Here is a 23895-nt window from a genome sequence, read left to right on the forward strand (position 1 = left end):
TGTATTTATAAATCAAAACTCTTGAGGATATAAATTCTTTTCAGACTGTTCATGCAATTCCCGATAATATAAACATGGCTGTTGAGATCTGGTTGTAAAAAGCATGACTACATATGTTAGTTACACACTAAATTGAAATTTGGTAGTGCTTTAGCTACAGACTGCAGCTTGTTCTCACTTTTATGGTTTCGACTGAAGCTTAACTTTTCAGTGTGCAACATCAAATTCAGGAATAAAATTTTCTGGTTACATAAAATACAGAATTATTTTACACATACTTAAATAAAACAATCATCGTCCACCTGATCTACAGATATATCTGCTCTTTACCCCCTGAAGCTCTCTGGCGCCCTCTACAGGGGAGATCTGTCCCACACTAAAACAGAACCATGACAGAAACGTCGGTTGAAAATATAGAATATCAGACTTCAGTTTGCATATTGGGTGTTTTTGCGTGTGCATCGCCCTCTGTAGTGGAGATGAATTCTAACTTTAAATGAGTGAATATCATTATTGGCTTTCTAATCGCAAACATTTGATTTTCGTTGAAAAAGTAGTTAAAGTGTATTTCCTTGTTTATCCCAAAACACTAAATGCTGAATTTATGGAGCTTCACAAAACGTGTTTTATCCTAAATTCAAATGTAGGTCAAGAAATATGCAAAACGGCACATTATTTCTTAATATTCGATACACAATGTAAAACTGCTGCTGTCTTATGTTCCCTACGTTATTGTGACACTTTTTGTGTTTAGATTTAATCTATAACCTGAGCAGCTGGATAAAGGTGGTAGGAAGAATCTCATTGGTGTTAAAATGTAGATTAAGACACAAAACAACACATTGTTTCACAGACTTTAATAAAATGAAATGACGAATAAATAAATAAAGTTTGACAATGCTTCAACTAAAGTTAAAAGTGTTGGTTTTGGGGCGAAGCAGGCAAGTTCTAGTTTGCTGTTAATAAACTGAAGGTGGTGTTTTATAGAGGACTCTGCTTCACTGACCATCTGTGAAGCGATTAATTTATGAGACAAACCTTTGAACACTCAACTACACAAAAGTTGTTAATAACACTGGTGTTAATTTCTTGCTCCTGTCAAAACAGGTGCATATGGTGGAAAAACAAACTAACAAAAAAGGTTGACATAAACATCACACAAGGTAATTTTAAAATATTCCTCTCAACATTTAAAAAAATCTGTTGATAAATCTGTGGCACCTCGTTGCTAATAACAAATGACTGAAATGTGTTCGACTTATTAGGAAACAAAAAGTGGTACAAGGGCGCCATCTAAGGCTATGGTACAAAAGAACAGCATCACCACTTCAGGTCCAGTCAAGTCTTTGTTTTACAGTAACTCTTCACAGAGGAGTCGTCGCTATAAAAACAGACTCCCGGTGCCTCGGCTCGTCTCTCACAGTTTCCCTCTCATGCTCTGACCCGACGAGCCGCCTTGGCTCAATGTGCGTGTTTCTGTTAGGTGAATTTGTGCTTTATGTTTATTATTAGAACTTGATATAATGGGAATTAAGAATTTGTAAGTTATCGTTGATTCATGCATGTCTATTATAACCACTGTTCACTGTTTCACACCTGCAAGGGCACGAGTCTTTGTATTATTGAAACTGTAGCACTCTGAGACGTCTTCGAGGTCTCTGGCCCCAGGGCCGGGGAACATCTTATCTGAGATTCCTACTTCAACTGTGTGAACCACACCGAAGTGTAAACACACACACACACACACAGACCTGGGAACCAATGTTAACCTGCTTTGTTGTAACTGTCTATGAAAATGTAACTGCCTACTTTGAACTTTGAATTAAACTGGGCAGAGAAATGAAGTTCTGGGCAGATCGGTGAACTTCAGCTCCTGAGGTGAATTCATTTCTCCGTCCTTGTGCAAGCTGACTTATTGTTTTGACTCTATATTGCTCTCGATACTGGGGTTGTCTCTCTTTTCTCATTCTTGCAGGTTTTTTACCTAACAGTTTCTTTTCTACTTTCTTTTTCTGCAATGAAGGAACATAAACATGCACTTTGGTTCATCCAAAATGTTCTGGTAGGCAGCATCTAAAGATGCAATCAAGTTTCGCGATCATTCATCGGCGTGCACAGGTACGCTGCGAATCCACCGAAGATGCTTGTTCAAGAGACCAGAGAGCGACAGATGGGTGAGAACAAGGCTTTCTCCCAGACCAGGTCCAACGCCGGCTGTGAATCCTACAGTAGATGGATGGAATCGAAAGTTTCTCCTCCTCAGATGTGATTCAACAATCACAAATTAATACAGGGAAGTTGCAGACTTCTAAGCAAACAAACAAAAAAAATACCCCAAAGACAGCAGCCAAATCTTTGGCACGACCCGTCAGTAGGTACCACGCTTGGGGGGGGGGGGGGATTTTGAGTGTGTTCTTCATGTGGCACTGGTGAGAAGATCCTTTTTCTCTGACTCTGCAGGATTGTCACTTTGTAGGAAGTGTCTGTTTGTCTGCATTCAGACTCTCAGATGCCACTATTGCTGCTTTTTTCAAGCTCAGTCTGTTTTTGGATAGTGAAAATTAAAGGAGATCACATGGACCTCCACTCCCATCGGACCGCGATGAAATGAAGTGGCACACGCTGTCTCGATGCAGCCTATAGAGTTGTTTCAAAACAGGGCTCGAGAATGAAGAGTCAGATAAGATTTTAGTAGGCATTATCCCATTATACCCTGAATCCATCAAGAAGAACTATAAATCTGGGATGAGACCAAAGGATGAGTCTCTCCCACCTTCTCTCCAGAGGAAAGCCTGAACTTTCTGCATTAGGCCTCTAACGGAGCAGACATGGCAAAACTGCTGTGATGGCTAATGCCTGGAAAGTGGTCAAGCTTTTCAAGAGAAGGCAAACCAAATCCAATCTTAGTGGGTGCGATGGAGGAGAACTTCTTTGGCAACTCAGGAAGAGCAGAGGAACTGTTGGGATAACAAAGAGAGGAGCAACTAATTGTGAGTCAAACACTGAAAACGGTTTTTGAAGAACAGCAGGCCGTTTTTGGTGTGCGTGGCATCAGAAGAGGCAGGTGGGTATCGAAACTTGGCATATATCTTGTCACTTTCTGACTGGCTGATCCAGGGGAGCTTGATTTTGGTTGCGTGGTTGACTATGACGTCATCACAAGAGCCCACGTGGAGAGATCCGAGTCCATCTATAAAAAACTCTAAAAAAAAAAAAAATTTAAAAAGGAGGGAGAAATATCAGCGAAATGTTCAGCTCTAAAAATACAAGTCCTGGAGTTTGTCATTGAAATTTAATTTATCTTCAAACCCATAAGAAAAGTTTGCATGTTCTCTCTTGGGAACCACGACCCTCTTTAGATATTCAGAGCGACAATCATAAACTAGTGAGTCTTAATAGGACGTATGTGTAACTATGTAATTGTTGTCTGTAATGAGATGGACACACAACCTGTTCAGGTCATTTCCTGCTTTTCACCATGTGTCAGTCCAGTCATTTTATAACATGATTTCCAAATGTATTAATAAAAGTGAGTAGAAGAGAAAAGAACAGCTGGAATATTTTCATTAAGACAAACCGAAACAAGCGTGATAAGCTCAAAGGAAACTGGATGAATTGATTATTAAACTAAAATTAAATTTGAAAATAATGAGCTGCACACAATTTGTATAATTAAGCATCAAATTGCATCATGTCACCGTGTCTTTGATGTTAATGTGGTGATAAGAAAACTACCCAGCCCCTTTAATAAGCGATTAAATTAATGTACGATACGATCTCAAAAGATTACAACGAGATCTGATTGGTTTTCCTTAAATGAATTGCATAGAATGTGTTACCATCCCCCCATTGGGATGCATTGTGAGTACTGAAAAGCTAAATAAATAAATAAAAGGTTGTTTTTGTTTTTGCTTGAACTTACCCAGGTGAGCTACTCTGGCCAGACGTGGGTCAAAGCCAACCTGCTGGACTTTATCGGTGCGAGCCAAGAAGAAGTTAATGACCCCATCAGTGACGACGCAGTTCGGGAAGCCTTGGATGATGTGGTGAAACCCTCTCCTCATATGTAAACAGTCACCATCTTCCTCCCCCGGCTCGATGGAGATGGTCTGTCTGTAGGTGGCAGTGTACCCTGTGGCCTCACGCACCGCTCCACCCACCTGCGCACACACACACACACACACACACACACACACACACACACACACACACACACACACACACACACACACACACACACACACACACACACACAATGACAACCCTGCAGTGACACAGGACCGTGACGACTGGTTCAGTTTAATCCTCACCAGATCCAGAGTGGTCTTTTCTAAAACATCCACAAGCTTCTCCAGCTTGGTGTTGGCTGTGAAGATGAAGTCATCGTCCACCCACAGCACGTACTTTGTGGTCACCTGCGAGACGGCGAGGTTTCGGCCGGCAAACCATCCCTACGGCACCAAACACTGAGGTTTAGATAAGCAGGGACAGAGACAGCGGAGAAGGGAGATTCAAAGACCGGACCCACCTTTCCGAAGGGCATGATGTAATGTTCGATGTGAGGCCCAGAGATAGTTTTGGGATTTTCACTGTCATCTGCGATTACAATTGTAATGGTGGGATAGTATCTCCTGATGCTGTCGATCAGATCTTGGAGCTTCTCGTATCGCAGGAATGTCTTTGTCGCGATGGTCACGAGAGCACTGACGTTGTACTCTGCAAACAACAGATGCAGGATCCCAGCTTTTCAGGAAGTTCAGAATGACAACATTAGTTGGAGACAGTGTCGATGATCAGGTGCTGTACCTCCTTTGGATCCTGTGTTGTACAGTTTGGGTGTTACACCATGTCGGATCTTGATACTGAAGACAGCTTGATGTCCGTCTGTCTCGAGCTGCACTAAAAGTTACAACAACAAATGCGATTAGGATCGAACTGCGGTTGATTCCCTGTCGTCAGCTCCAAATACAATATTTATTCCCAATGAATTATGCATTTGACACTATGCATGAAACTAAAGTCATGATTAAAAAGATATCAAGGTTTTCAGCTACAGCTCAAATCTTTGTCAACCAATCTTGCTTTGTAAAGCCGACTTCATATAAATAATGGACAAGGAAAAGGCTCCACTGTTGCAGCGAGTCATTTTTGTGTATATCTATTGGGAGACAGTCAGACAAGGTGATCTTATGTTGATTTTATTTTGCAAAGCGTTTATTTTGCAGTGCAGAGACTGTAGGCTAAGTAAGTAGGTTGAGCCAGTAAAAATAACATCTACTGTTTACATTGGCCACTCTAACCCTCTTCGTGGTTGCTCTGAACTGCTCAAGACCACAGGAAAAAAGAAAAAAAAAAAAAACACATCCAAAGTCCTAAACTTATAAATTGTTGTTTAAAACAAGCAGGATACAACATGTATCTAAGCTGTCTTCACATTTAATACTATTGCATGAGAGTAGTATCTTGACTTTTCAGCTAATTGTCCCACCTGTATCGGCTGTGCTGGGGTGAAACAGCGTGTTTGTGTAGGTGACAAACTGCAGCTGTCGGTTCAGGTTCGGCAGCAGGCCACTAGAAAGGGTCATGTGCATCTCGCCGTCACCTTTGATTTTCACCCCGTCCACCTCTGCTGCCACATTTAATGTTCCTAGCGTGGCAGTGATGTTTATCTACAGCAAAATTAAACAAGCGGGGAGGGGAATAGATGTGTGAGAGACAACACAAATCTTGGAAAGCAAACATAGAAACGGATAAATACTCACTGAGTGATGATCTCTGGGTAGGTCATGTAAGGCCAAGCCTGGAAACACAGTCAGCAGCGTTTACTTTACATATTTAAATGCCTTCATTTAACTGAAGAGCGGCGACACTGTCATGACGCCAAAGCCAATTTAACCAAAGGTAGAATGAGCACCACAAGATATATAATAACAAAGTTATTATGAGCTGTTGATGAAGTGACCATTAAATACTTTTATATACTTTTAATAAACTATCACAATTTTGTTGATTCATAATTATATATTTTCCTTATGTGTTGTATTTGAGTGTTTGGGTTTCATGGTGGTTTTCTCTGGTGCACAGTTTAGAATGAAAAGACCATGCAGGTGTTTGCATAAGTACTTATGTCACAATCTGCACATCAAGCAGCGCTGGCTCTTTCTCCCACGCTGATTCTATGACTGTGATCATTTTTAACCAATTATGTGTTCATGATGACTGTTCATTGGAATTCTGACATTGTGTTTTGATGGGTTATACCTGGGATGATGATTGTTTTCAGGGGTCGTACCTCCACCCCCTGTGTGGGATACTGTAAGGGATTGTTTGCCTCTGCAATAACGAGCACATCCGCAGGTGTCTTTGACCTGAAGGGGCAAAGTTAAATGAGGAATCAGTTTTGCTGGCATACACAATAAATCATTTTGTAGCCAAATAGGAGAGCATGTTATCTGTAATTAGCTTTTATAAAACACTATCTGATTCTCAAATCTAAAAAAAGGGGGACAGCAGTTAGATTCCTTGACCTGGTCAAGTCACTTTTTAATCAGCTGCTTCACCTGATTTTGCTTTATAGATCATCATAATTCATTTTGATTTTGATAATCAGTCACTGCAGTGTTCATTACAACTCACTGTATGTAGGTCTTTATACACTACTGCAGAGTGTCTCAAAGTGCATCAATGTTATGTTACTTTGTTTGTTAGTATTTGATCTTTTTCCAGACTTTGGACTTTGCCTGCGCGTGTTTTCTGTATTTTGCTGTGTGTCAGTGTTTTTACACAAACATGCGGGTCTCGTAAAAAGAAGCTGTCTCATTAAGCTACCTTTTGTCTGAAACTGCGTAATTCATATTAATGATCACACTGTAAATGTGTTTTCATGAAACCGTAATGAAGCGTTTTATAAAATCTATCGTCTATAAAATGAGGTATGGGGGCACGCAGAGTGTTTATAGTGTTTAAGAAAGAAGTTTTACAAAGTCAAAAGAAAAATTTGAGGCCTTCCAGTCTCAATTATGCATGTTCTCCCTATGCATGCAGACAAAGGTTTTCTCCAGCTTGTCCAGCTTCCTCCCACAGCCCAAATATGAAGGCATTAGGTACTTTATTTGCCATAAAAATTGCAGTGTATGTTTTGTCTGTCTCCCTGTTTGCCATGTGACAGACTGGTAACGTGTCGAGGTTGGACCATGTATTGGAGATGGATTGATGGAGAAAAGGAACATCACTCTTTGTTTTATAAGGTGGCTCACCTCTTCTGAAAACTCTTGAACTCTTTGGCCCGTCTCCTCTTCATTTCCTCCAGCTCGGAGGCCTCAAAGGCAGTGTGCAGCGGATGAGCTGACACCCGTGGGAATAAGAGTTGGGCAAAAGGCAGGTTTACTCCTCCGCTTTCACCCTCACATACGCACCCATTTCGTGACAACAAGCTGGACAGATAAGGAGACACGTGCAATCAGGTTTTAAGTAGATGTTTGCTTCGCTCAGGGCACGGTGAACAGAATAAATTATAGATTTGAAGAAAAAGCCAGTCCTACCCTGCCACACTCTCCCTCACGTGAAATGGGATATGGGTTAATCTGTGGTCTTGGTTGAGGAGCCTCTCCTCCAGGTGGCGCTCTGCCATTGGCCCTGGTCTTTGCCACACCTCCACTGTGGTGTAGGCCCGAGTGGGCCACGAATGGATGAGGGCCAGCACTAACACCACGGATGCCAGGATGGCGATCAACACCGTCTTCCTTAGGGACCGCATCCTAAAACCTGTCAGATGTGTTCATGGTAAAGAACATACTGAACATTGTAATTATCCTTTCTTTTGACGTCTTGAAAAAAACCTTTTCACAATGTAATTGATGCGGTACAACATGTGAAAAATAGTTCCCTTTCAGTTCACCTTCAGCAAACGTGGCTTTCATCTTTTCACATTTATAAGAGTATATTGCATTGAGATTTTTTTTCTTGTTCCCTTCTTTTTTTAATTGTATATTCACATATAATTACACATGCAAATACATAAATCTGACCACACACATCAAGAAACCCCCTCAAAATTTGTTATAAATGGGGTGTTTACATTTCGTTTGTGTTGCTTAGGTATGGAGGTGCATTAATACAGATTTTGAGTCGTTAATTTTATATCCTGAAAAAACACAAAGTTATTCAACTAAACTAGTCAAATTGGGAATTCTACTGTTAGACTCATGCCCTATACTGGGAATCACAGCCAGCTAAACTCTTCTCTGTACCGCGCTACAGTTACAACAGTTACAACACAGGAATGCTGTCATTTAGTTTTGTTAAGAAGAATATATCGTCTGCATAGAATGCGATGCAATGGTCTATTTCCCCATTCTAATATCTGATATTCCATAATGTGTCCTTACAGCCATGGCAAAGGGTTTGACTGCCAAAACAAATAACTGTGGTGATCTAAAAAAACAAGCAATGTCCAAAAACATGAGAAAGTTATACATGAGAAGAAATATGAGGAATCACAAGGGAAGGGTGATGTTGAGACGGAAGCACAAGGACAATCTGGCACTGAGACAAGAGAGAAGGGGGTGTAAATACGAAGGAGAAGAAATAGACACATGTGACACACATTCACAGAATTAGACACACAGGAGGGAAGTTGACAGGAGAGACAAGTGTGCTGAGACATGGACATGACAGGTGAGTGTCAACATAAATAGTAAGGACAAAAACAAGTAAGACATGGAGACATTACGAAGCCACAAGGAGCAAAGTAGTGTAGCATTTAGGTAGGAAGGTAACATCTGTGCCCTGGTTAGTCATGTTGCCAGCGTGAGCTTCCTTGTTACCTGGCTGGACCTGAGACAGAGCTTTAGAGCTATTTTTAACATCTTCTAATAAAAATATCACACTGCTTGGATCCAGTTTGTTTGAGGTGTTCATGTGGGATATGAAGTAATATCATCCACGACTGTTCCAAGCTGCCTCACAAGCCTCCTGGTTTGGACTTGGGACGAATCAAAATTAAAGTAAATGACAGTCACAGTGGAGAATGATGTACTGATATCAAAGCTACGTTTTATTAATTCTCAGGCTGGGGTGAGGTGTCATTTTTACACTAAACAATAAATACAGAATTAACGACTGATGCACAGTTTTGTTGAAACTCATGCAAATCTTTTCAGTGTTCTAAATTCTCACTAATTGGCCTGAATATTGGATGTGCAGTACAATGTACTACTACAAGTGGTAGACAAATGAAGGTCATTGTGCGCACTTGACTTTGACTACATTCAATAATAACATTAGTGAGATGTGGTTTGTATCAACATGTTACTGAAATGGAAATTTAGTAAAATTGTAGTGATTTGTGGGAGCTCTGCTTAGACCCTGAATATACAATCTTATTTAATATTCAGAATTTCACTTATTGATTGAATTGTCCATTTTCTTATCCTTCTATTGAAATACTGTAGTTTTGTACTTAGTAAAGGTCTCCAAGGAAGAAAGAAAGAAAAAAAGAAAGAAAAAAAGAAAGAAAATATGCTACGTTACCTGTGGTTGGAGTTGGAAATTATGACTGATTTTTACACAATACAAAGACCATGGATTATTCTCCTGATCACATGACAAGACAAACATAAAAAAGACCATCCAGATCATTGTTGAGATTCTCGAGCTCTCATTGTTGAGATTCTTTTTATGGTGGTGCCTGAGTAAGTAAAGCATTACAAGCAGTACTTTAGATCATATCTGCGAATTCACTCAGCTTTGCAGAGCACGGCCAGATGCTTTGGCTCTTAAGATGTACTGGAATGATATCATACAATCAGCATGTAGTTTCTGGGCTTTCTGTGACATAACTGTACTTGCATGTGTGTTTTAAACCCAACAATACATTAGCTTAATTAAGTGTCAAATAAATAGTAATGTAAGAATATACAAACCAGTCAAGCTTTTTTGAGTTTGAGAAATGCAATAACTCAGCTCTGTAGCATTTCAATGGTTAACTCTGAAAATTGCCATGTGGAATTTGTTTTTGGAGACACGTCTTCTCATTTTTCCTTCTCTGCTTTTCTCCCATCTTATATCAAGCAGATGTTTCACTTTTTAGAACTTGCAAGGACACAATGAGTCCTTTCTTCTCAAGCTGCAATAAACAAAAAAAAATCTTATGTGGTCTATGCTTTCTTGAAGTATTTATATTGTTCATTACACCATAGGGACATTTGTTCATGTTAAGAAAAAAAAAACAAAATACCTACAACAGAAATGACCACTTTAGTTTAAAGACTTTGGTTATATTTAGGATTCTGGAAAGTCTCTGGGAATTTCATGGATCCTCTGACATGTTGAAAACATGACTTGTTCTTTGTGTGTGGCTGGCGTGGGCTTTGGCTCTGAGTCAAGTTGCTCACTAACAGAAGTCTGGCTCTGCTGAATCTAAAACATAGTGTTCTGATCTCACCAACTGTCGTATGCTGTCCATACTGATTGTGATTAACATTTCCTGTATACATAAAAAAAAAAAAAAATTGTGGTTTTACTGTTTTTACAAGGCATATTATTAATATTACCTTGCAGCCTCTATCCAGTCATTGAAATGGCAAATTCGGTAGGCACCTGGATTTCCAGAAATGATGCAGACAGTCACAATATTTAGGAAGCGCCTTCCCCATCTAGAAAGAGAATAAAAACACATAAGAAAAGCCAAAAGGAAATCATGAAATGTAAAGGAAAAAATACATTCTAATATGAAAGGTAAAGGAATAGATGTGTGCACTGCATGCAAAATCACAAAGAATCAAACACAGCTGACGGTCCATATGGAGTTTTATCAGCTGCTTTGCAGTCTCACAGCCCCTGGGGAAGAATTATGCGGGGTTCAAGTGAGTAATTTAGCTTTATCGTAAGCCCGGTTCACATAGCAGGATAAATAGGCCGATTGTGGCCCCGATTTCCCCCTTCCAACAATCTGAAGGACGCTCAGATCATCATAAGATAATCTTATCAGATATTCCTGTCGTGTGTGGCGTGTCAAGGCCGCTCCCGTCTGTTCGGAAGGATGTCAGGGCCGCAACGATCTGAGATCAGGGATATTCAACATGTTGGATGTTTTAGCCCGAGTTCTCGCCGTGTGTGGTGTCCTCCGAGGGGAAAACGCAACGAGCCTGTTGACTGTGATGCGTAGCCAATCAGAAAACGAGGTGATCTATCGGCGAGGAAACGCCCGGACCGGAAGCAGGCAGGAAATCCAAAAATGACAACCAACGGTTGTTTTTAAAACGTGTTTTTGTCGGGGGGGAAAAAAACACACCACAAACGATCGCCATTGCGCCCTCTTCATCCGCCAGGTTTGTTGACTCTGCAATCACGTTTGATCTCGCGAGGTTTTGCGAGATTTCCCCATCTGATCTGGGGATGTTCGTGAGTGAAATTGGTTCCTGTGTGGTGAGTTGATGTTGCAGAGTGGCTGCACACCACACACTGTGATTATGTATCGCCATGTGTGTGGTCTCTTCGGTTTGGGAAATCTGCCGACAATTTTATAATCCTGCCGTGTGAACCGGACTTTAGCAAGCTGGGGAGAAAGAAAATCAATGCAAGGGAAGGTTGTAGAGAATTAGCACCAAGCAGCCAATCAGCTTGGAGGCGACTTAAGTATTTCTCAATCGAAATGAATTCTCTGATGACTTCTTTAAAAGCACTTCTTCCTGATATATTAGTAATGTGCAATACACTACGTGTGCAGTAAATTGAGACTCCATATAGTATATAGTATATATGCTTAGGATCACCAGAGGCCCGATTCCACACCCAAAGCCATTTCTATGGCCACATCACCTATCGCCATCAGAGCCTCCACTGGCTCCTCATCTGTCACCGCAATCTCATGTAAATCGCTTCTCTTCACCTTCAAATCCCTGCACAACTTCACCCCAGCCTATTTAACTGACCTTCTTCCCCTATACATTTTCACCCATAACCTGCGTTCATCAGATGACCCAGGGAGACAGAGCCTTCTCAGTTGTTCCCTGAGTTGTTCCCACGAGGACTCCTACTCAAATTCACTTTGTGACTGGAACAGCTCAGCACCATCACATCCTTAGCCGAGTAAAAATCATGTATTTCAAGGCATGCTTTTAATGTTTGAGATGTTTGAACTGTTTCATGTTTTCGTTGCGAGTTCTCTTCCTTTGTTTTTGTGAAACACATTTTATTGTTTGAATCTGTAAAGTGTTTTTGAGCCTCACTAAAATGTTTGATTATTATCATTATTTACTTCACTCAGCTTATTCACAGACAATTCTATCAGTTGCTTCAAAGTGGCAGACATTTTTAGATTTCTCTAAAAATGGACATCTAGAAGATTAGCTTTCATTTCAAATTAATTTGTTTGGGGAAAGATAAGCAAAGAGTTTCTCCAAGAAGAGAGGATAGATTATCTATCAATAAATAAATAAATAAATAAATAAATAAAGTCCTTAACTCAGATTGTCATCTTTCCATAAAGTTATCTGAATGTCACAATATACTAGTAATCAAACAACATATTATTTATTGTGTAACGCGCATATGCAACTAATTCAATAGTAAAAATTAAGAAAGTAAAACCAGTCTATACATTAGGTTATACTACAATCAATGGGGTAACGATATCACCAACTCACGCTGAAAAACTGGTAATATGGCGGTATGAAAACATCAAATACAATCTGCGTCCTCTCACGTCTTTAAACGTCACGAGTCTTCATTGTGGCATGGACAGGCGCTGAACACTGCATACGGGCTTGATTTTGTTTATTGGTAAAGATGATTAGGACCTACTGACAGTCCTGAGGTGGAAAAAAAAAAAAAAAGATATGTTCCGAGTGGATTCAAGCCAATCAGAATAAAACAATGTGTCGTATCAGAGCTGCTTCTAATTAACCTAAAAACGCGTCCATTGTGGGGAGCGGTGCTCATGCTGCAGACAGGAATACTCAGCGGGACCCTCCCTAAGTGCGTGCGACAAGACTGTTGGCTCCATTCAAAGCGAAGGACCTTTCGCAATATCTGCATCGCCACCTCATATATCGCTTGCACAAACATTATTATATATGAAGAAACGTTAATCGACAATGCAATCCTCGATGTCCAAGGCGAACAAAATGCCTGGCTGCAGAAAAGCCTATTGGCCACCTTCTCACGAATAAGACTGCAGGGAAATCCATGCATCCAGGCGTTTGATTGTCTCTCAATTACATGCCCAGTGCTAAGAAGCGCGCCCCTTAAAAAAAAAATCAATGATCTAATACATTTTTTTTTGGGGGGGGGGGGGTTCAGAAATCTTCTACGTCTGATTTCTGTTCCTGTGTTTTTTTAGACAATTAAGCAGTCAAACGCTTATCACGAGCAGGAAATCTTTGTATAAGCATGCCGTCCTGAAGACAGGAGATGAGGGCCTTTTATTGGAGAAAACAGAGAAAAACAAACAGCTCACCTCAGTGAAGACACGCGCTGTTTAAGACGGTATCACCTCCCTGCTGCACGGAGCTCGCCCACTCCCAATTAATTTGTCCCTCGGTGGTTTCGCAAATGGGATTAGATGTGGAAAAACGGAGCAGGGGCGAGTGTTTGGCGGCCGGCGCGCATCGCAGTACTGCGGGCTGTGGATGGATGCGGCTGCAGCGCAGCAGAGGAAAGAGACCGCACCTCAGCGCAGGATCTCACCGGTCAGACTGAAGCCAGGACAGCCGAGGAGCTCCGGATCAGACCCTGCACGGGACAAAACGTCTCATCATAAAAAAAATAAAAAAAAATAAAAAAAATAAATTAAAAAATAAAAAATCACACGGAGCATTTTGGCTTATGTGCAATGAAAAATAGCTCATCACGACCATAGTCTAACAATTACGTGTACATATGTGCATGGGTGTGTGCAGGCATGGATCTGTGTGGTTGTTGGAGGTGTGTGTGTGCGCGTGCGTGCGTGTGTGTGCGCGCGCGCGCCCTCAGTGGAGCTTTCTCGTCATATATGGTAATGTAGAACTGGAAGTTTGGAAAAATGACGTCGGCTAAAATCCGACGTTAAGAGTTCACATTCGAGCCAAACAGCATCACCCTAACAGAAATACAATGACCCATCCTCAAAGTTCACACCTTGTATGTAAAATGTTATTTTTAGAAAATTGCTGCCTGAGATTTCAGAGTAAATAATAGGATCTCAATCGTGCAGTCTCAATTTGTCCACATTTGTCATTGACACGTCTCAAATGTTTTATTCATTTATTATTATTTTAAAATCCAGGAGTGTTGGTTTACTCGTATGGAGAAAAACGCTGACGGTGTACACGAGCGCTGTTCATCAGCGTGCTGGATACCACCGAGGCGCCGTCCGTCCACTGTGCGCCGGTGTGGTAAACAAACACACCCTCAGTTCTCGGCGAACTGATTATTGACACAAAAACAAGCCAATCACAATACGGCGCTCCTCCGTTCGACCAATCAGCTGTTCCCATGTCAGGCATTCGCTGTGTTGTTGCTGTCAGACAAATGGGAGGGACCGTACGAGCAGAGAGTCAATGATGGCTGCTTCCTTGGTGCGATGGCTCAAGAGACTGTGCGTTTTCTTGTTGATTTGCCCACTCTGTCTGCCAGCCTTCCTGAATTTGGAGGAGCTCAATGAGATGAAATATGGCATTCAGATTCTCCCCGACCCGGTCATCCTGGGGCAGGTAAGTCAAGGTGCTAGCAGGCGCTAACGAGTAGCGTGTTAAGCTAATTCTCGTGGGCTTCTGTTTTCTGCTTCAAATATCACTCACGAGAAATGACCGATCCGTCAGACAAGACGGAGAATGATAGTCAAGTTGTTTTAGACTTTTTTTAATTTTTTTTTTATTTGAGGCACGTTCACGCCGCAGTCGATCCCCGGAGAGAGAGAGAGAGCTTGTTGACAGCTGTCACAACGCAACTTGCTCTACATTACCTCCACTTACCTGTGACCTACAAGTTGATTTAATCAACAGTGATTTTTCAGAATAAACGGAACGAGAGGAAACTCAGCATTTCGTTTCCAGTTACAGTCACTTTGTTATTTACACTGCTGCCGAATTACGTAAATGTTCTTGGTTTTCCAGTGAACGCTGTGTGTTATCAAAACAATTCACTTTAGGTTTAAGATGTATTGTCTGAAGACAAGACACGGTGTCAGATTACAAGTAGATTCCCCAGTTTATTGCTGAAACAGAATAACAAACGTGTAAAAAATACTTGGATTTATCAGGTGACGTATTTTATGAACTCTGTCAGCTGAGGACACTTGTACAAGATTAGTTTCACAAAAGCTCAAATCAATGCCAATGAAGATTTGTATGGCAAATAAGGTTGTACAGGTTGTAATTGTATATATTTGTTAAATTATAATATTTCATTTTTGGGAAACTGCTGTGTGTGCATCTGTCTATATGTTTGGAGTACTTTGAGGACGTCAAGGATTCTGTGGGCTTCATACAGTATAAACTCATAAGTCACATGACTTATTTAAACATTTAAACATTTCATGGTGCGATTTCCCTCCGGCTTGCCTCTCATACCTCCACATTGACCTGTTTCGCTTGTGATCCAAGTCCAAAGGAACACTGTTTCTGACCTTTTGTAACCTTTCGTAACTCAAATAAAAATAGAATGTCATCCAAATGTTCACAACACAAGTTAACTTGACATTTTTTCTCTCTTAACTGTCGCTCCAATTTTTACAGTTTTCCTTACCCACTAAACATTCCCTGCATCGTATTGACGCCTACAAATTTACCACAATTTTCATGAATGCTTCTCTTTCAGACCAAGACAGAGGAGGTTATGATGGTGTCCAATAAGTACAAGCAGCTATACGAGTGCAGACTTCCAGCTCAGGCTGTCCACTTCCATCAGGACCCTGCCTCGGAGTCGGAGTCACAGGGGTACACAGGACCGGACATTCCAGACCTACTGAAACCAATGCACAGCGCACCCTGTCTTGTGAAGGTGGATCCTTGATGACGTGCTTTTAATCTAATTGTCTTGGGCAACCTTTTGAGCTAATCAACTGACTAATGTTTTTATGAAAGAATGCATTATACTGAGAAGATTTGTCACTTCATTATCACAACATGAAGACATATTTAATTACATGTTATGATTTCATAATCAGAAGGGGTTCGTTTGCATGAGTTAACGCTGTTAATTATGTTGAAGATGAAAGCATCCTCAACTTAAGACAGACCCAGAAAGCTTGAAGAAAAATGTAATTGGCCACATGCAAAACATGTAAACTCTTATTATTAAGCTATATTGAAATGAAACATCAATGTATTGAAATAAAGAAAGCCTTACTATATCAAACAAAAGAAAAGAGCGATTGAAACATACTATCTTAATAATTGCAGTTTTCCAAAGATATGCAGTATTACCAGTTTTCGCTCCACTCGTCCATTTTCTTTCCCGCTTAGTCCACATGGGGTCACGGTGGCAGTGCGGAGAGAAAAGAAGCCCAGGCATCTCTGTCCCCTGCAACTTCCCCCAGCTCTTCTCGGGGCACCCTGAGCCGCTCCCAGACCAAGCCAGAGATATAATCTCTCCAGCAAGTCCTGGGCTGACTTTGTGGTGTGAAATCAAACTATGAGCACCAGTTCTATGTCGGGATCTTGCAATCATGATCTTATTAGATAACCAATAATTCTTAGAAAGAATCGTTTAGTTGCAGTTTGAGCTCAATGAATATCATTGTTTTTTTTTTGTTACACTTCTTCCAACTACAATTGGATGAGGTGCTTTTTGCCTTTCAAACTGAATGGCATGGACTGAGTGAAGGAAACCAGTTTGATCCTGTTGTTGCCTACAAATGAAGTGTTAAAAAATATGCTGGCTGATCATGTAATTCATTTTCAGTTCATCCAGTTTGGCCACAATCCTTGTGATGCCTTGTGGCTTTCCTGTATTTCAGTTGATGTTAAAATAGAATAGGCTCCAGTATGAGAGTTCATATACAGTTTATTGTATGAATTGAGGAACATGAATGATAGTTTTTTGGGTTTCTTAACAAAGTGAGCATACACAGTTTGGATGTTTGATCATTTGTATTTTCACCGTGGAAAATGATCGACCTTAAAAAAACCAACAACAAAATAGGAGCGAGTGCTGCTATTGAATTGGTGGCCTTTTGACATATTTTCAAGTGCCCTGCAGACAACTGACTTGTTTCAATGTTGGATTTCTCTGTTATCTGGACTGACACACCTAGACATTTGCGGAACTACGAAGCTGGTTCAGTGATATCTTAATCCAGGCTGTTCCCGTTGGGCCTCAGGAGAATGTGGCTGTGACACAGTTTGAGTCATTCAAATGTAAAGTTGATGTTTGTTTTGCTCATCAAAGAAACACTGGACCCTAAATGAAGGAGTGTTGTTAAAGTTTGTCTGTATTTCCTGCAGACGAAAGACTGGTGGACGTACGAGTTCTGTCATGGTCAGCATATCAGACAGTATCATCTTGAAGGTGAGAGCTTTCCTCTCTGATTTTTTATTTATTTATTTTTTTAAAGCAATCATCTCGTCTTCCTCAGTATTGTCATTTATTTTGTTGTGCATATTCATCAATTGTAAATAAATTGCACTGTATAAGATACCTATAATGTCGTTCTACAATCTCAGCCTTGTTTTCTATGAGCAACATCTTAGACATTTTTTCTTTTCCTTAGACAGAGAAATCAAAGGCGACGTCCTCTGTCTTGGCTATTACGAATCCGACTTTGATTGGAGCAATGAAACTGCAAAGGTATTGTTGACTTTATGTCATGTTTGCATTTGTTTTTCGGGACTTCTGCAAGGCCAGTACAATGTGAGCTGAAACTGCGAGTTTAAAAAAAAAAATATTCAAGTTCACATTGGATGCTTTTGGTGGTCATAAATCACAATCGGTCTCAATACTAATGGTAACATGGTGTCCCTGCTGACAGCCGCGCCTGACATAATTGGGTTGAATGCAGATATTTAATTCTGTCAAAGCAAACAATAGCTCGCTGTCACTCCTGCTGTATACACACTGTCGAATGCAATTATCGGAGCCGGTTACGGCTCAATGCAAGCGAAATGTGCAAGTTGTCAGTCTGAACAAATGCAGTGGAATACACCAGCCCAGCAGTGAGTCTCGTCTGTGTTGATGAAGGAGGTCTCCTTGTGCTACTTTACATTGACGGATAATTATTGATCATCAGGAATATCGCAGTGATGCAGATTACAACTGAAACTGCTTTGAAAAATCTTTTCTCTTTGAATCCAAGGCCTCCAAGCAGCATAGGCTGAAGAGATACCACAGCCAGTCCTATGTGAACGGCTCCAAGTGTGACCTAAATGGGAACCGCAGAGAGACTGAAGTCCGGGTAAGATATTTAAATTCAGGATACATTTGCATCCCAGGCCACCAGTGTCCCTTTAGGTTTATCTACTGTGTATGCAAGCATTTTATTTTTACACAGCAGGGACGTTTTCTGTTATATTTGTTTACTTTTAGTGTGACTATATGTTATGTAATATGCATTCTCTGCTGCATCATAATTGAAATGTTTTCCACTATTTAATTTATGCTTATTTATTAATAGTGTGGGATGAGAAATATTTCAGGAATTTTACAACTTGTGACATTTCAGAAACCAATAAACTGACTAAATAATTATTTTTTTTACAGTCTGAGGTTGTTATTAGTCTGCATATTGTACCTGTGTGGCTGTGTTGCGGACGCATGAAGATCTTTTTCCTCGGTTACTTCCAGTTCGTGTGTGAAGAAGGCTCGGGGGACTACATCGCTCGAGTCGATGAGCCTCAGTCATGCCGTTACGTGTTGACAATTCACACCGGTTGCACCTGCCAGCACCCGTTCCTGCAGCCGCCGTCCACTGCCAAGCCACAGGGGATTGTCTGCCAGCCGGCACTAAGTGCCCAACAGTACATGGATTACGTCAAAGCTCAAGTCTGTGAGTGTGAAAAACTATTGAAGGATTCAGTTACTCGGCACAAATAATTCTGGCTGTTGACTTTCATGTTGTTGTTTTTTTTTGCAGGAGGTTATGATTTAAGATAGAATTCTAAAGGTTTAATGCGAGAAAAAGAATGTGGTTTTGACAAGTATATGTTAGGTGTTAGTCAATCTGAAATACCAGAGGGAAATAAGATGTTTACTAATCTTGATTCATGTGTTTGATTTTACAAACGTGTGGATAATCTTTCTTTTTTGTTCTGTCTCTTATTCCTCACATCTTAATTTTTTTTTTAAAGCGGACACAAAGCGTAAAGTAGAGCAGATCTCAGAGGAGCTGAGGACTCTTGATGAAATGTTAGCTGTTAATGAAGGAACGGCCGGAGCAGTCGAGGTTACAGCGAAGGAAATTTCCTCCGCATTCAGCAATGACGCAGAAGAGTCGTCCAAAAAAGGTTTTTTTTTAACATTTTGTTTGTTTTTCAATACTTGCAACACAAATGTCTTAAACATGTCTGTAGTGTCTCCATGGTAGCTGTGAGTGTGCACACTCTTTTTCCAAAACTGTTTTGGACATCTGGGTGCTTCTGTTTGGAACAGGTGCTGCTGATGTCTCCGAGGATACAGAGCCGGCAGAGGAGGGCGAAGATGCAGATTTCTGGGAAGGAGTAGCAAAGCCTGAAAACTCAAAAACAACAGATTCTCAACAGGAGGAAAAGGTAAAGAGATATGTCTGATGGCAGTAAACTGTCATTTTAACTGCTTCCCAACTGAATCACGTGACCGAAACAAGATATTCAAGGCATCTTATTACAAAAATGACAACAAGTGTTTAAAAGAATTATATTTTGTATAAAATGGATATTTTGCTCATCAAAATGATCATAATTGAAGGTTTGAATGAAAATAACCTGCTAGAATCTACTGGACCACTAGATGGTGCTGAGTGACACTTTTCTTCACTTCAGAGCTCAAATCTTGTTTTTCCTCTTTGACAGGCTGCGGATGGAGGCTATCAATCACACGCCGACAACGAAGTTATAGATGATGGTGAAGAAGGTAAAGCAGTCGTCCAAATAAAACAATTTACAACCAGTTTAGTCAGGGTTTAGCAGACCGTTATAAAATAATAATAATAGGTGGAACAATGGAGTTTATTACTGTATTGACATGCTTTTACTCAAACAAGCTGAACAAGGAATGAATGAATCTTTTGTGATCGATAAATCCACTTCCTGTGTTGTTTTTTTCTTTCAGTAGAAAAATTCAACTTCAAAATCATCACTGACCCAGCAGACCTGATGAAATTTGTTCAACACCTAAAGGAAAGCAATAGAAAAGTCAGTACCTATCAAGAATATTCTAATACTTCATATACGCGGTGAAATGTTTTGGTGTTTGTTTTTGTTTTGTTTTCAATGTGCATTGCATAGGTTTTCGAAAACCAATCTATTTCTTTTTTCAGAAAGCACAAAACCAAGCTAAAAGCAGAGGAGACAAATCCACCAGCAACTCGTTAACAGAGAAACTCCGTGAGGATGAGAAGGATGAAGACGATCACCTGGTGCAAGACTTTGACGATGAGATGGCCGACATCTCAGTGCCTCCCGATAAGATCGAAGCGATCAAGGAAGAAATGCAGAAGGAGTTTGACAACATCATCAACGAGGTTTTAGAGCGGAGGCAATATTGGAAAATAAACCTGTTCAAATGTTACTGGATGAAAATGACTAAACGAGGCACCGTGACGAATTGTTTTGAAATGACCGACTTCTCGTTTGTCAGGCTCAGCAAGAGCTGGAGACGGAGGGTCTGAAAGGCGAGTTTGATCGCACCCAAGCAACGCAGACACTGGAGACGACACTAGACCAGCTACTGGATCATCTGGAGGATAAAGATGGCCAAGACCCAGAGCAGCAAACATCGGGCCTCCAACAGGCCAGTGACCCGACCAGGGGCAGCCCCAGCCTGGCTCCGAAGCAGCCAGGTAGCACCTTCACTGTTCCGTGCACCTCCAGAATCTGTGTCCCGCTCAGTCATCCTCATATTTCATCCATACTTATAAACTGACATTCCTTGTGACACATCCTCCGTCTCAGAAGTGACACGCATGTGAACAGAATTTGCGTCATCGGCGTAAATCGGGTTGTTCAGTCGGTGGCTGAAGTGACTGCGGGTGGCCGACGGTCAGGTCCTGTGAATCTGAATCGGACGAGAATTCCAAAGACGCAAATGTTTGTTGTGCACAGCTGTGATGTTTGTGAAACAATGCTTCGTGGCTCGCGCCACATCCATCCTGTGAACCCTGCCGTTGGGTTCCTGAGGTGAACTATGTTGTTTGTCCCTCTTTTGTCTCGTCACCCCAGACCAAGCAGCTGACGACCATGTTAAGATCAAAATTACTAAGTATAAGACGGGCAGCAGCCCTGATGGGGAGGTGAAAGTTCAGGAGATGGGAGAAGGAGACCCGCAGTGGCAGCACATAAAGGACGTGGTTAAAGAACAGCTAGAGAAGGCAGGACTGAAGGCCGAAGGTATGAAGGGGGAGTGCCCGAAACACTCACGGCCTTTTCTCTCTTCCATCTGTTATCTTGAGCATACACTGCTGTGTTTCTCTTCTCATCTCATCTGACCGATCTTTTGAAGCGTTGACTGAATCAAAATGAACTCGGGATTGAAGATCATATCGACAGGAGAGAAAAAAAACAACAAACAAACAAAACATTTTGATGTCAGGGCAATTAGCTGGAACCCGTCTTTGAGGCAAATTAAATTGTGTCAACCACGTGTGTTTCTTTTCCATCTACTCGTCATGTGTTTGTGTTTACGCCATTCTTCATGACTGCTGTTTACCTATAATACCATCCTTTTACTGTTATGGAGACACTGTTGTGCAGATCAGTTTGATTGCCAACCCTTTTTTTATTTTTTTTTGCCCCCTCTTCTCAGGCAAAATAGAGGTGAAGATCTTAACACGGAAGAATGCGGAGGAGGCAGGTGACCAGTGGCTGACTGAAGAGGATACAAAGTCCTTCAGGGAGCTGCTCATAAACCTCCTGGTAATTGCAGTACTTTTAAGTTTTTTGTGAGGTTTGTAGGAGTTTATCTAGTCGCACACAGTGTTTGATAGCGACTCCGGGTTGCCACATTTGCTCAGTTAATAATTAGGCAGTTTGGACAGCAGGTTAATAAAAGGGACTTCTGCATAACTTCCTGTTTATAGCTGCTCCACTTTCCCGAATAGGTTCAAGTGTCTCTCCATGGTTTCTCTGATTAGCATTCTGCAGCACATCAGCAAGTCGACTTGATCTTCAGGTGTCTTTATTGTCGTCGCCCCCCCCTCTTTTTATCCCACCTCAGACTGGAGGCACTGAAGAGGTTTACAAAGAGCAAAAGAGGCAGCAGGAGCTGGAGAACAACTACAGATTTGTGTGGGGAGAGTCGCAGGAGGAGTCCCAGTCGTCCAGCGGCTCTGACTCAGACGACGTGGACGTATGAGTTCATTCGTCCACCGTTGTGCGACGGTGAACTCGTGTGGAGGCCAGCAGGACGGGGACACTCTGAAGAGCAGTCACCATTCCACCCACATGGTTCAACTCTTGCCATTAAACCCGGCAGATATGTCAACTAAGCTGTTCGCACATTCGGAATATGTGTCCTTGTGTTTTGAATAGGCAATAATGTCGGGCGGTTTCATTGCGCGCCACTTGTATGTTGCACGACAAAATTGCAACGTTGTCAGCTGTCGCTACGCAGTTGAAGGAAGTTATGCATTTTCCCCTTTTTGATGGGACTAGGTTTTGATAGATGGCTGAAATATCCGATCCACAACGTGTAGGTTTATCCTGAAGTGTTTTTCAGTTTCACTGAATGTTTCTGTTTTTGCTCTGAAGTTGTCGGCACACACTGTTTGTTCAGAATTAAATTATTTCTCAGATTTATTTTTCACGTTGCCAGTCACAAGTCCTTTAACTCTAAGGGAGTCGGCACAGGTCGTTCTTTTTATTGTTTAATGAACAAAAAAAAGAGAGATAAAAACTCAAAGCTTGCAATGCTGCCTCTTGTTGATCTTTAAATCTTTTTGACACATTTGACTCTGGAGCCATCTTAATGATGCGTCGTACCGTTGGATTTTTTTTTTTAAGCAACGTTTGGGAAAATTTGTAGAAAACAGACATTGATTCCTTGAAAATGTTGAGCTTACTTTGGGCAGTTGCATCCTGTGAAGGACTTTCAAGAGAAAACTCTTTCAGAAGTAGACTAATAAACTGTTAAAAGTGCTGAATTTATCCGCCTTCGTTTAGCAGAGGAAAACAAGAAAAGCTACAATGTCAGTCAGATTCAGTGTACCAAAGTAACGCCAACGTGTTCTTTAAGGGCTGATTTGTATAGTTTGTGAATATTTATGACAGCCGGGATCTCAGCCTGTATATAATTCCTGTCAATATGTTTTTGAAAGATTTGTTGTACATTAGCACAAATTAAATCGGGATTGACTTCCATGAATACATGTGTTTTAATTTCTAACTACACAGTATGTGTGTAAAACTGGGTGGTATAGATTGTTTTTATGTAATCCTAATTGAGGCTTTATCCCTGAGCAGTACTTCAAAGCTACACTTGGCTCTACAAAAGAAAAGAAGACAACTGTGCTTCTTCAAGGGTGTGACCACAGAGGGTTAGTATGAATGTGTACAGATATCTACTGCTAGGAAACAACCTGTGAATGACCATTGTTACTATGCAAACATATGAAACCGCACCTTCATGTAGGTCACATAATATATATTTTTTTTGTTATTTTTTTTATGGCAGTTCTCCTTACTTATTTGGTATATTAAAGTTTAAAACGGATGATTTTTACCGGTTCGTTAAAACATATTTCAAATAGAAATGATCTATGAGCACCTTTTCATACAAACAAGTAAT

At 40.9% G+C, this 23895-nt stretch overlaps 2 protein-coding genes across 3 annotated transcripts; one reads left to right on the forward strand and one right to left on the reverse strand.

Annotated features, from left to right (window-relative positions):
* Nucleotides 1-443: 443 nt before the first annotated feature.
* On the reverse strand, nucleotides 444-13680 carry b4galnt1b (beta-1,4-N-acetyl-galactosaminyl transferase 1b). Its single transcript, XM_080495701.1, has 12 exons — nucleotides 13460-13680; nucleotides 10554-10655; nucleotides 7542-7764; nucleotides 7257-7433; nucleotides 6262-6368; nucleotides 5763-5800; nucleotides 5489-5669; nucleotides 4807-4899; nucleotides 4529-4716; nucleotides 4311-4451; nucleotides 3923-4160; nucleotides 444-3202 (listed from the first exon to the last, which is right to left on the reverse strand). Exons 3-12 carry the CDS (start codon nucleotides 7754-7756, stop codon nucleotides 2985-2987), a joined length of 1596 nt encoding a protein of 531 aa, XP_080351827.1. The 5' UTR covers nucleotides 7757-7764; nucleotides 10554-10655; nucleotides 13460-13680; the 3' UTR covers nucleotides 444-2984.
* An 852-nt stretch (nucleotides 13681-14532) lies between these two features.
* os9 (OS9 endoplasmic reticulum lectin) lies at nucleotides 14533-22907 on the forward strand. 2 transcript variants are annotated; one of them, XM_080495618.1, is made up of 15 exons: nucleotides 14533-14693; nucleotides 15799-15981; nucleotides 17427-17490; nucleotides 17693-17769; nucleotides 18275-18373; nucleotides 18763-18964; nucleotides 19266-19421; nucleotides 19567-19685; nucleotides 19965-20025; nucleotides 20224-20306; nucleotides 20432-20635; nucleotides 20752-20953; nucleotides 21333-21500; nucleotides 21916-22025; nucleotides 22327-22907. In XM_080495618.1, the coding sequence occupies exons 1-15, from the start codon at nucleotides 14541-14543 to the stop codon at nucleotides 22462-22464; spliced, it is 2019 nt and encodes a 672-aa protein (XP_080351744.1). In that variant the 5' UTR covers nucleotides 14533-14540; the 3' UTR covers nucleotides 22465-22907. The 2 variants fall into 2 exon arrangements, with proteins under 2 accessions (XP_080351744.1, XP_080351745.1); XM_080495619.1 differs by having other exon boundaries at nucleotides 20227-20306.
* The last annotated feature ends 988 nt before the right edge of the window (nucleotides 22908-23895 follow it).

This window comes from Blennius ocellaris (genome assembly GCF_963422515.1).
Source record: "Blennius ocellaris genome assembly, chromosome: 4".
NCBI classification, from domain to species: domain Eukaryota; kingdom Metazoa; phylum Chordata; class Actinopteri; order Blenniiformes; family Blenniidae; genus Blennius; species Blennius ocellaris.

Bases quoted from the DNA above. Each gene is read 5' to 3' on its own strand.
- b4galnt1b (XM_080495701.1), bottom strand. From the start codon at position 7,756: ATGCGGTCCCTAAGGAAGACGGTGTTGATCGCCATCCTGGCATCCGTG. The intron at 4,452-4,528 runs GTGGGTCCGGTC...TTGGTGCCGTAG, and splicing joins ACATCATGCCCTTCGGAAAG to GGATGGTTTGCCGGCCGAAA. The intron at 3,203-3,922 runs GTAAGTTCAAGC...TTTTTTTTTTAG, and splicing joins GGCCAGAGTAGCTCACCTGG to AGTTTTTTATAGATGGACTC.
- os9 (XM_080495618.1), top strand. From the start codon at position 14,541: ATGATGGCTGCTTCCTTGGTGCGATGGCTCAAGAGACTGTGCGTTTTC. The intron at 14,694-15,798 runs GTAAGTCAAGGT...CTTCTCTTTCAG, and splicing joins ACCCGGTCATCCTGGGGCAG to ACCAAGACAGAGGAGGTTAT. The intron at 21,501-21,915 runs GTATGAAGGGGG...CCCTCTTCTCAG, and splicing joins GGCAGGACTGAAGGCCGAAG to GCAAAATAGAGGTGAAGATC.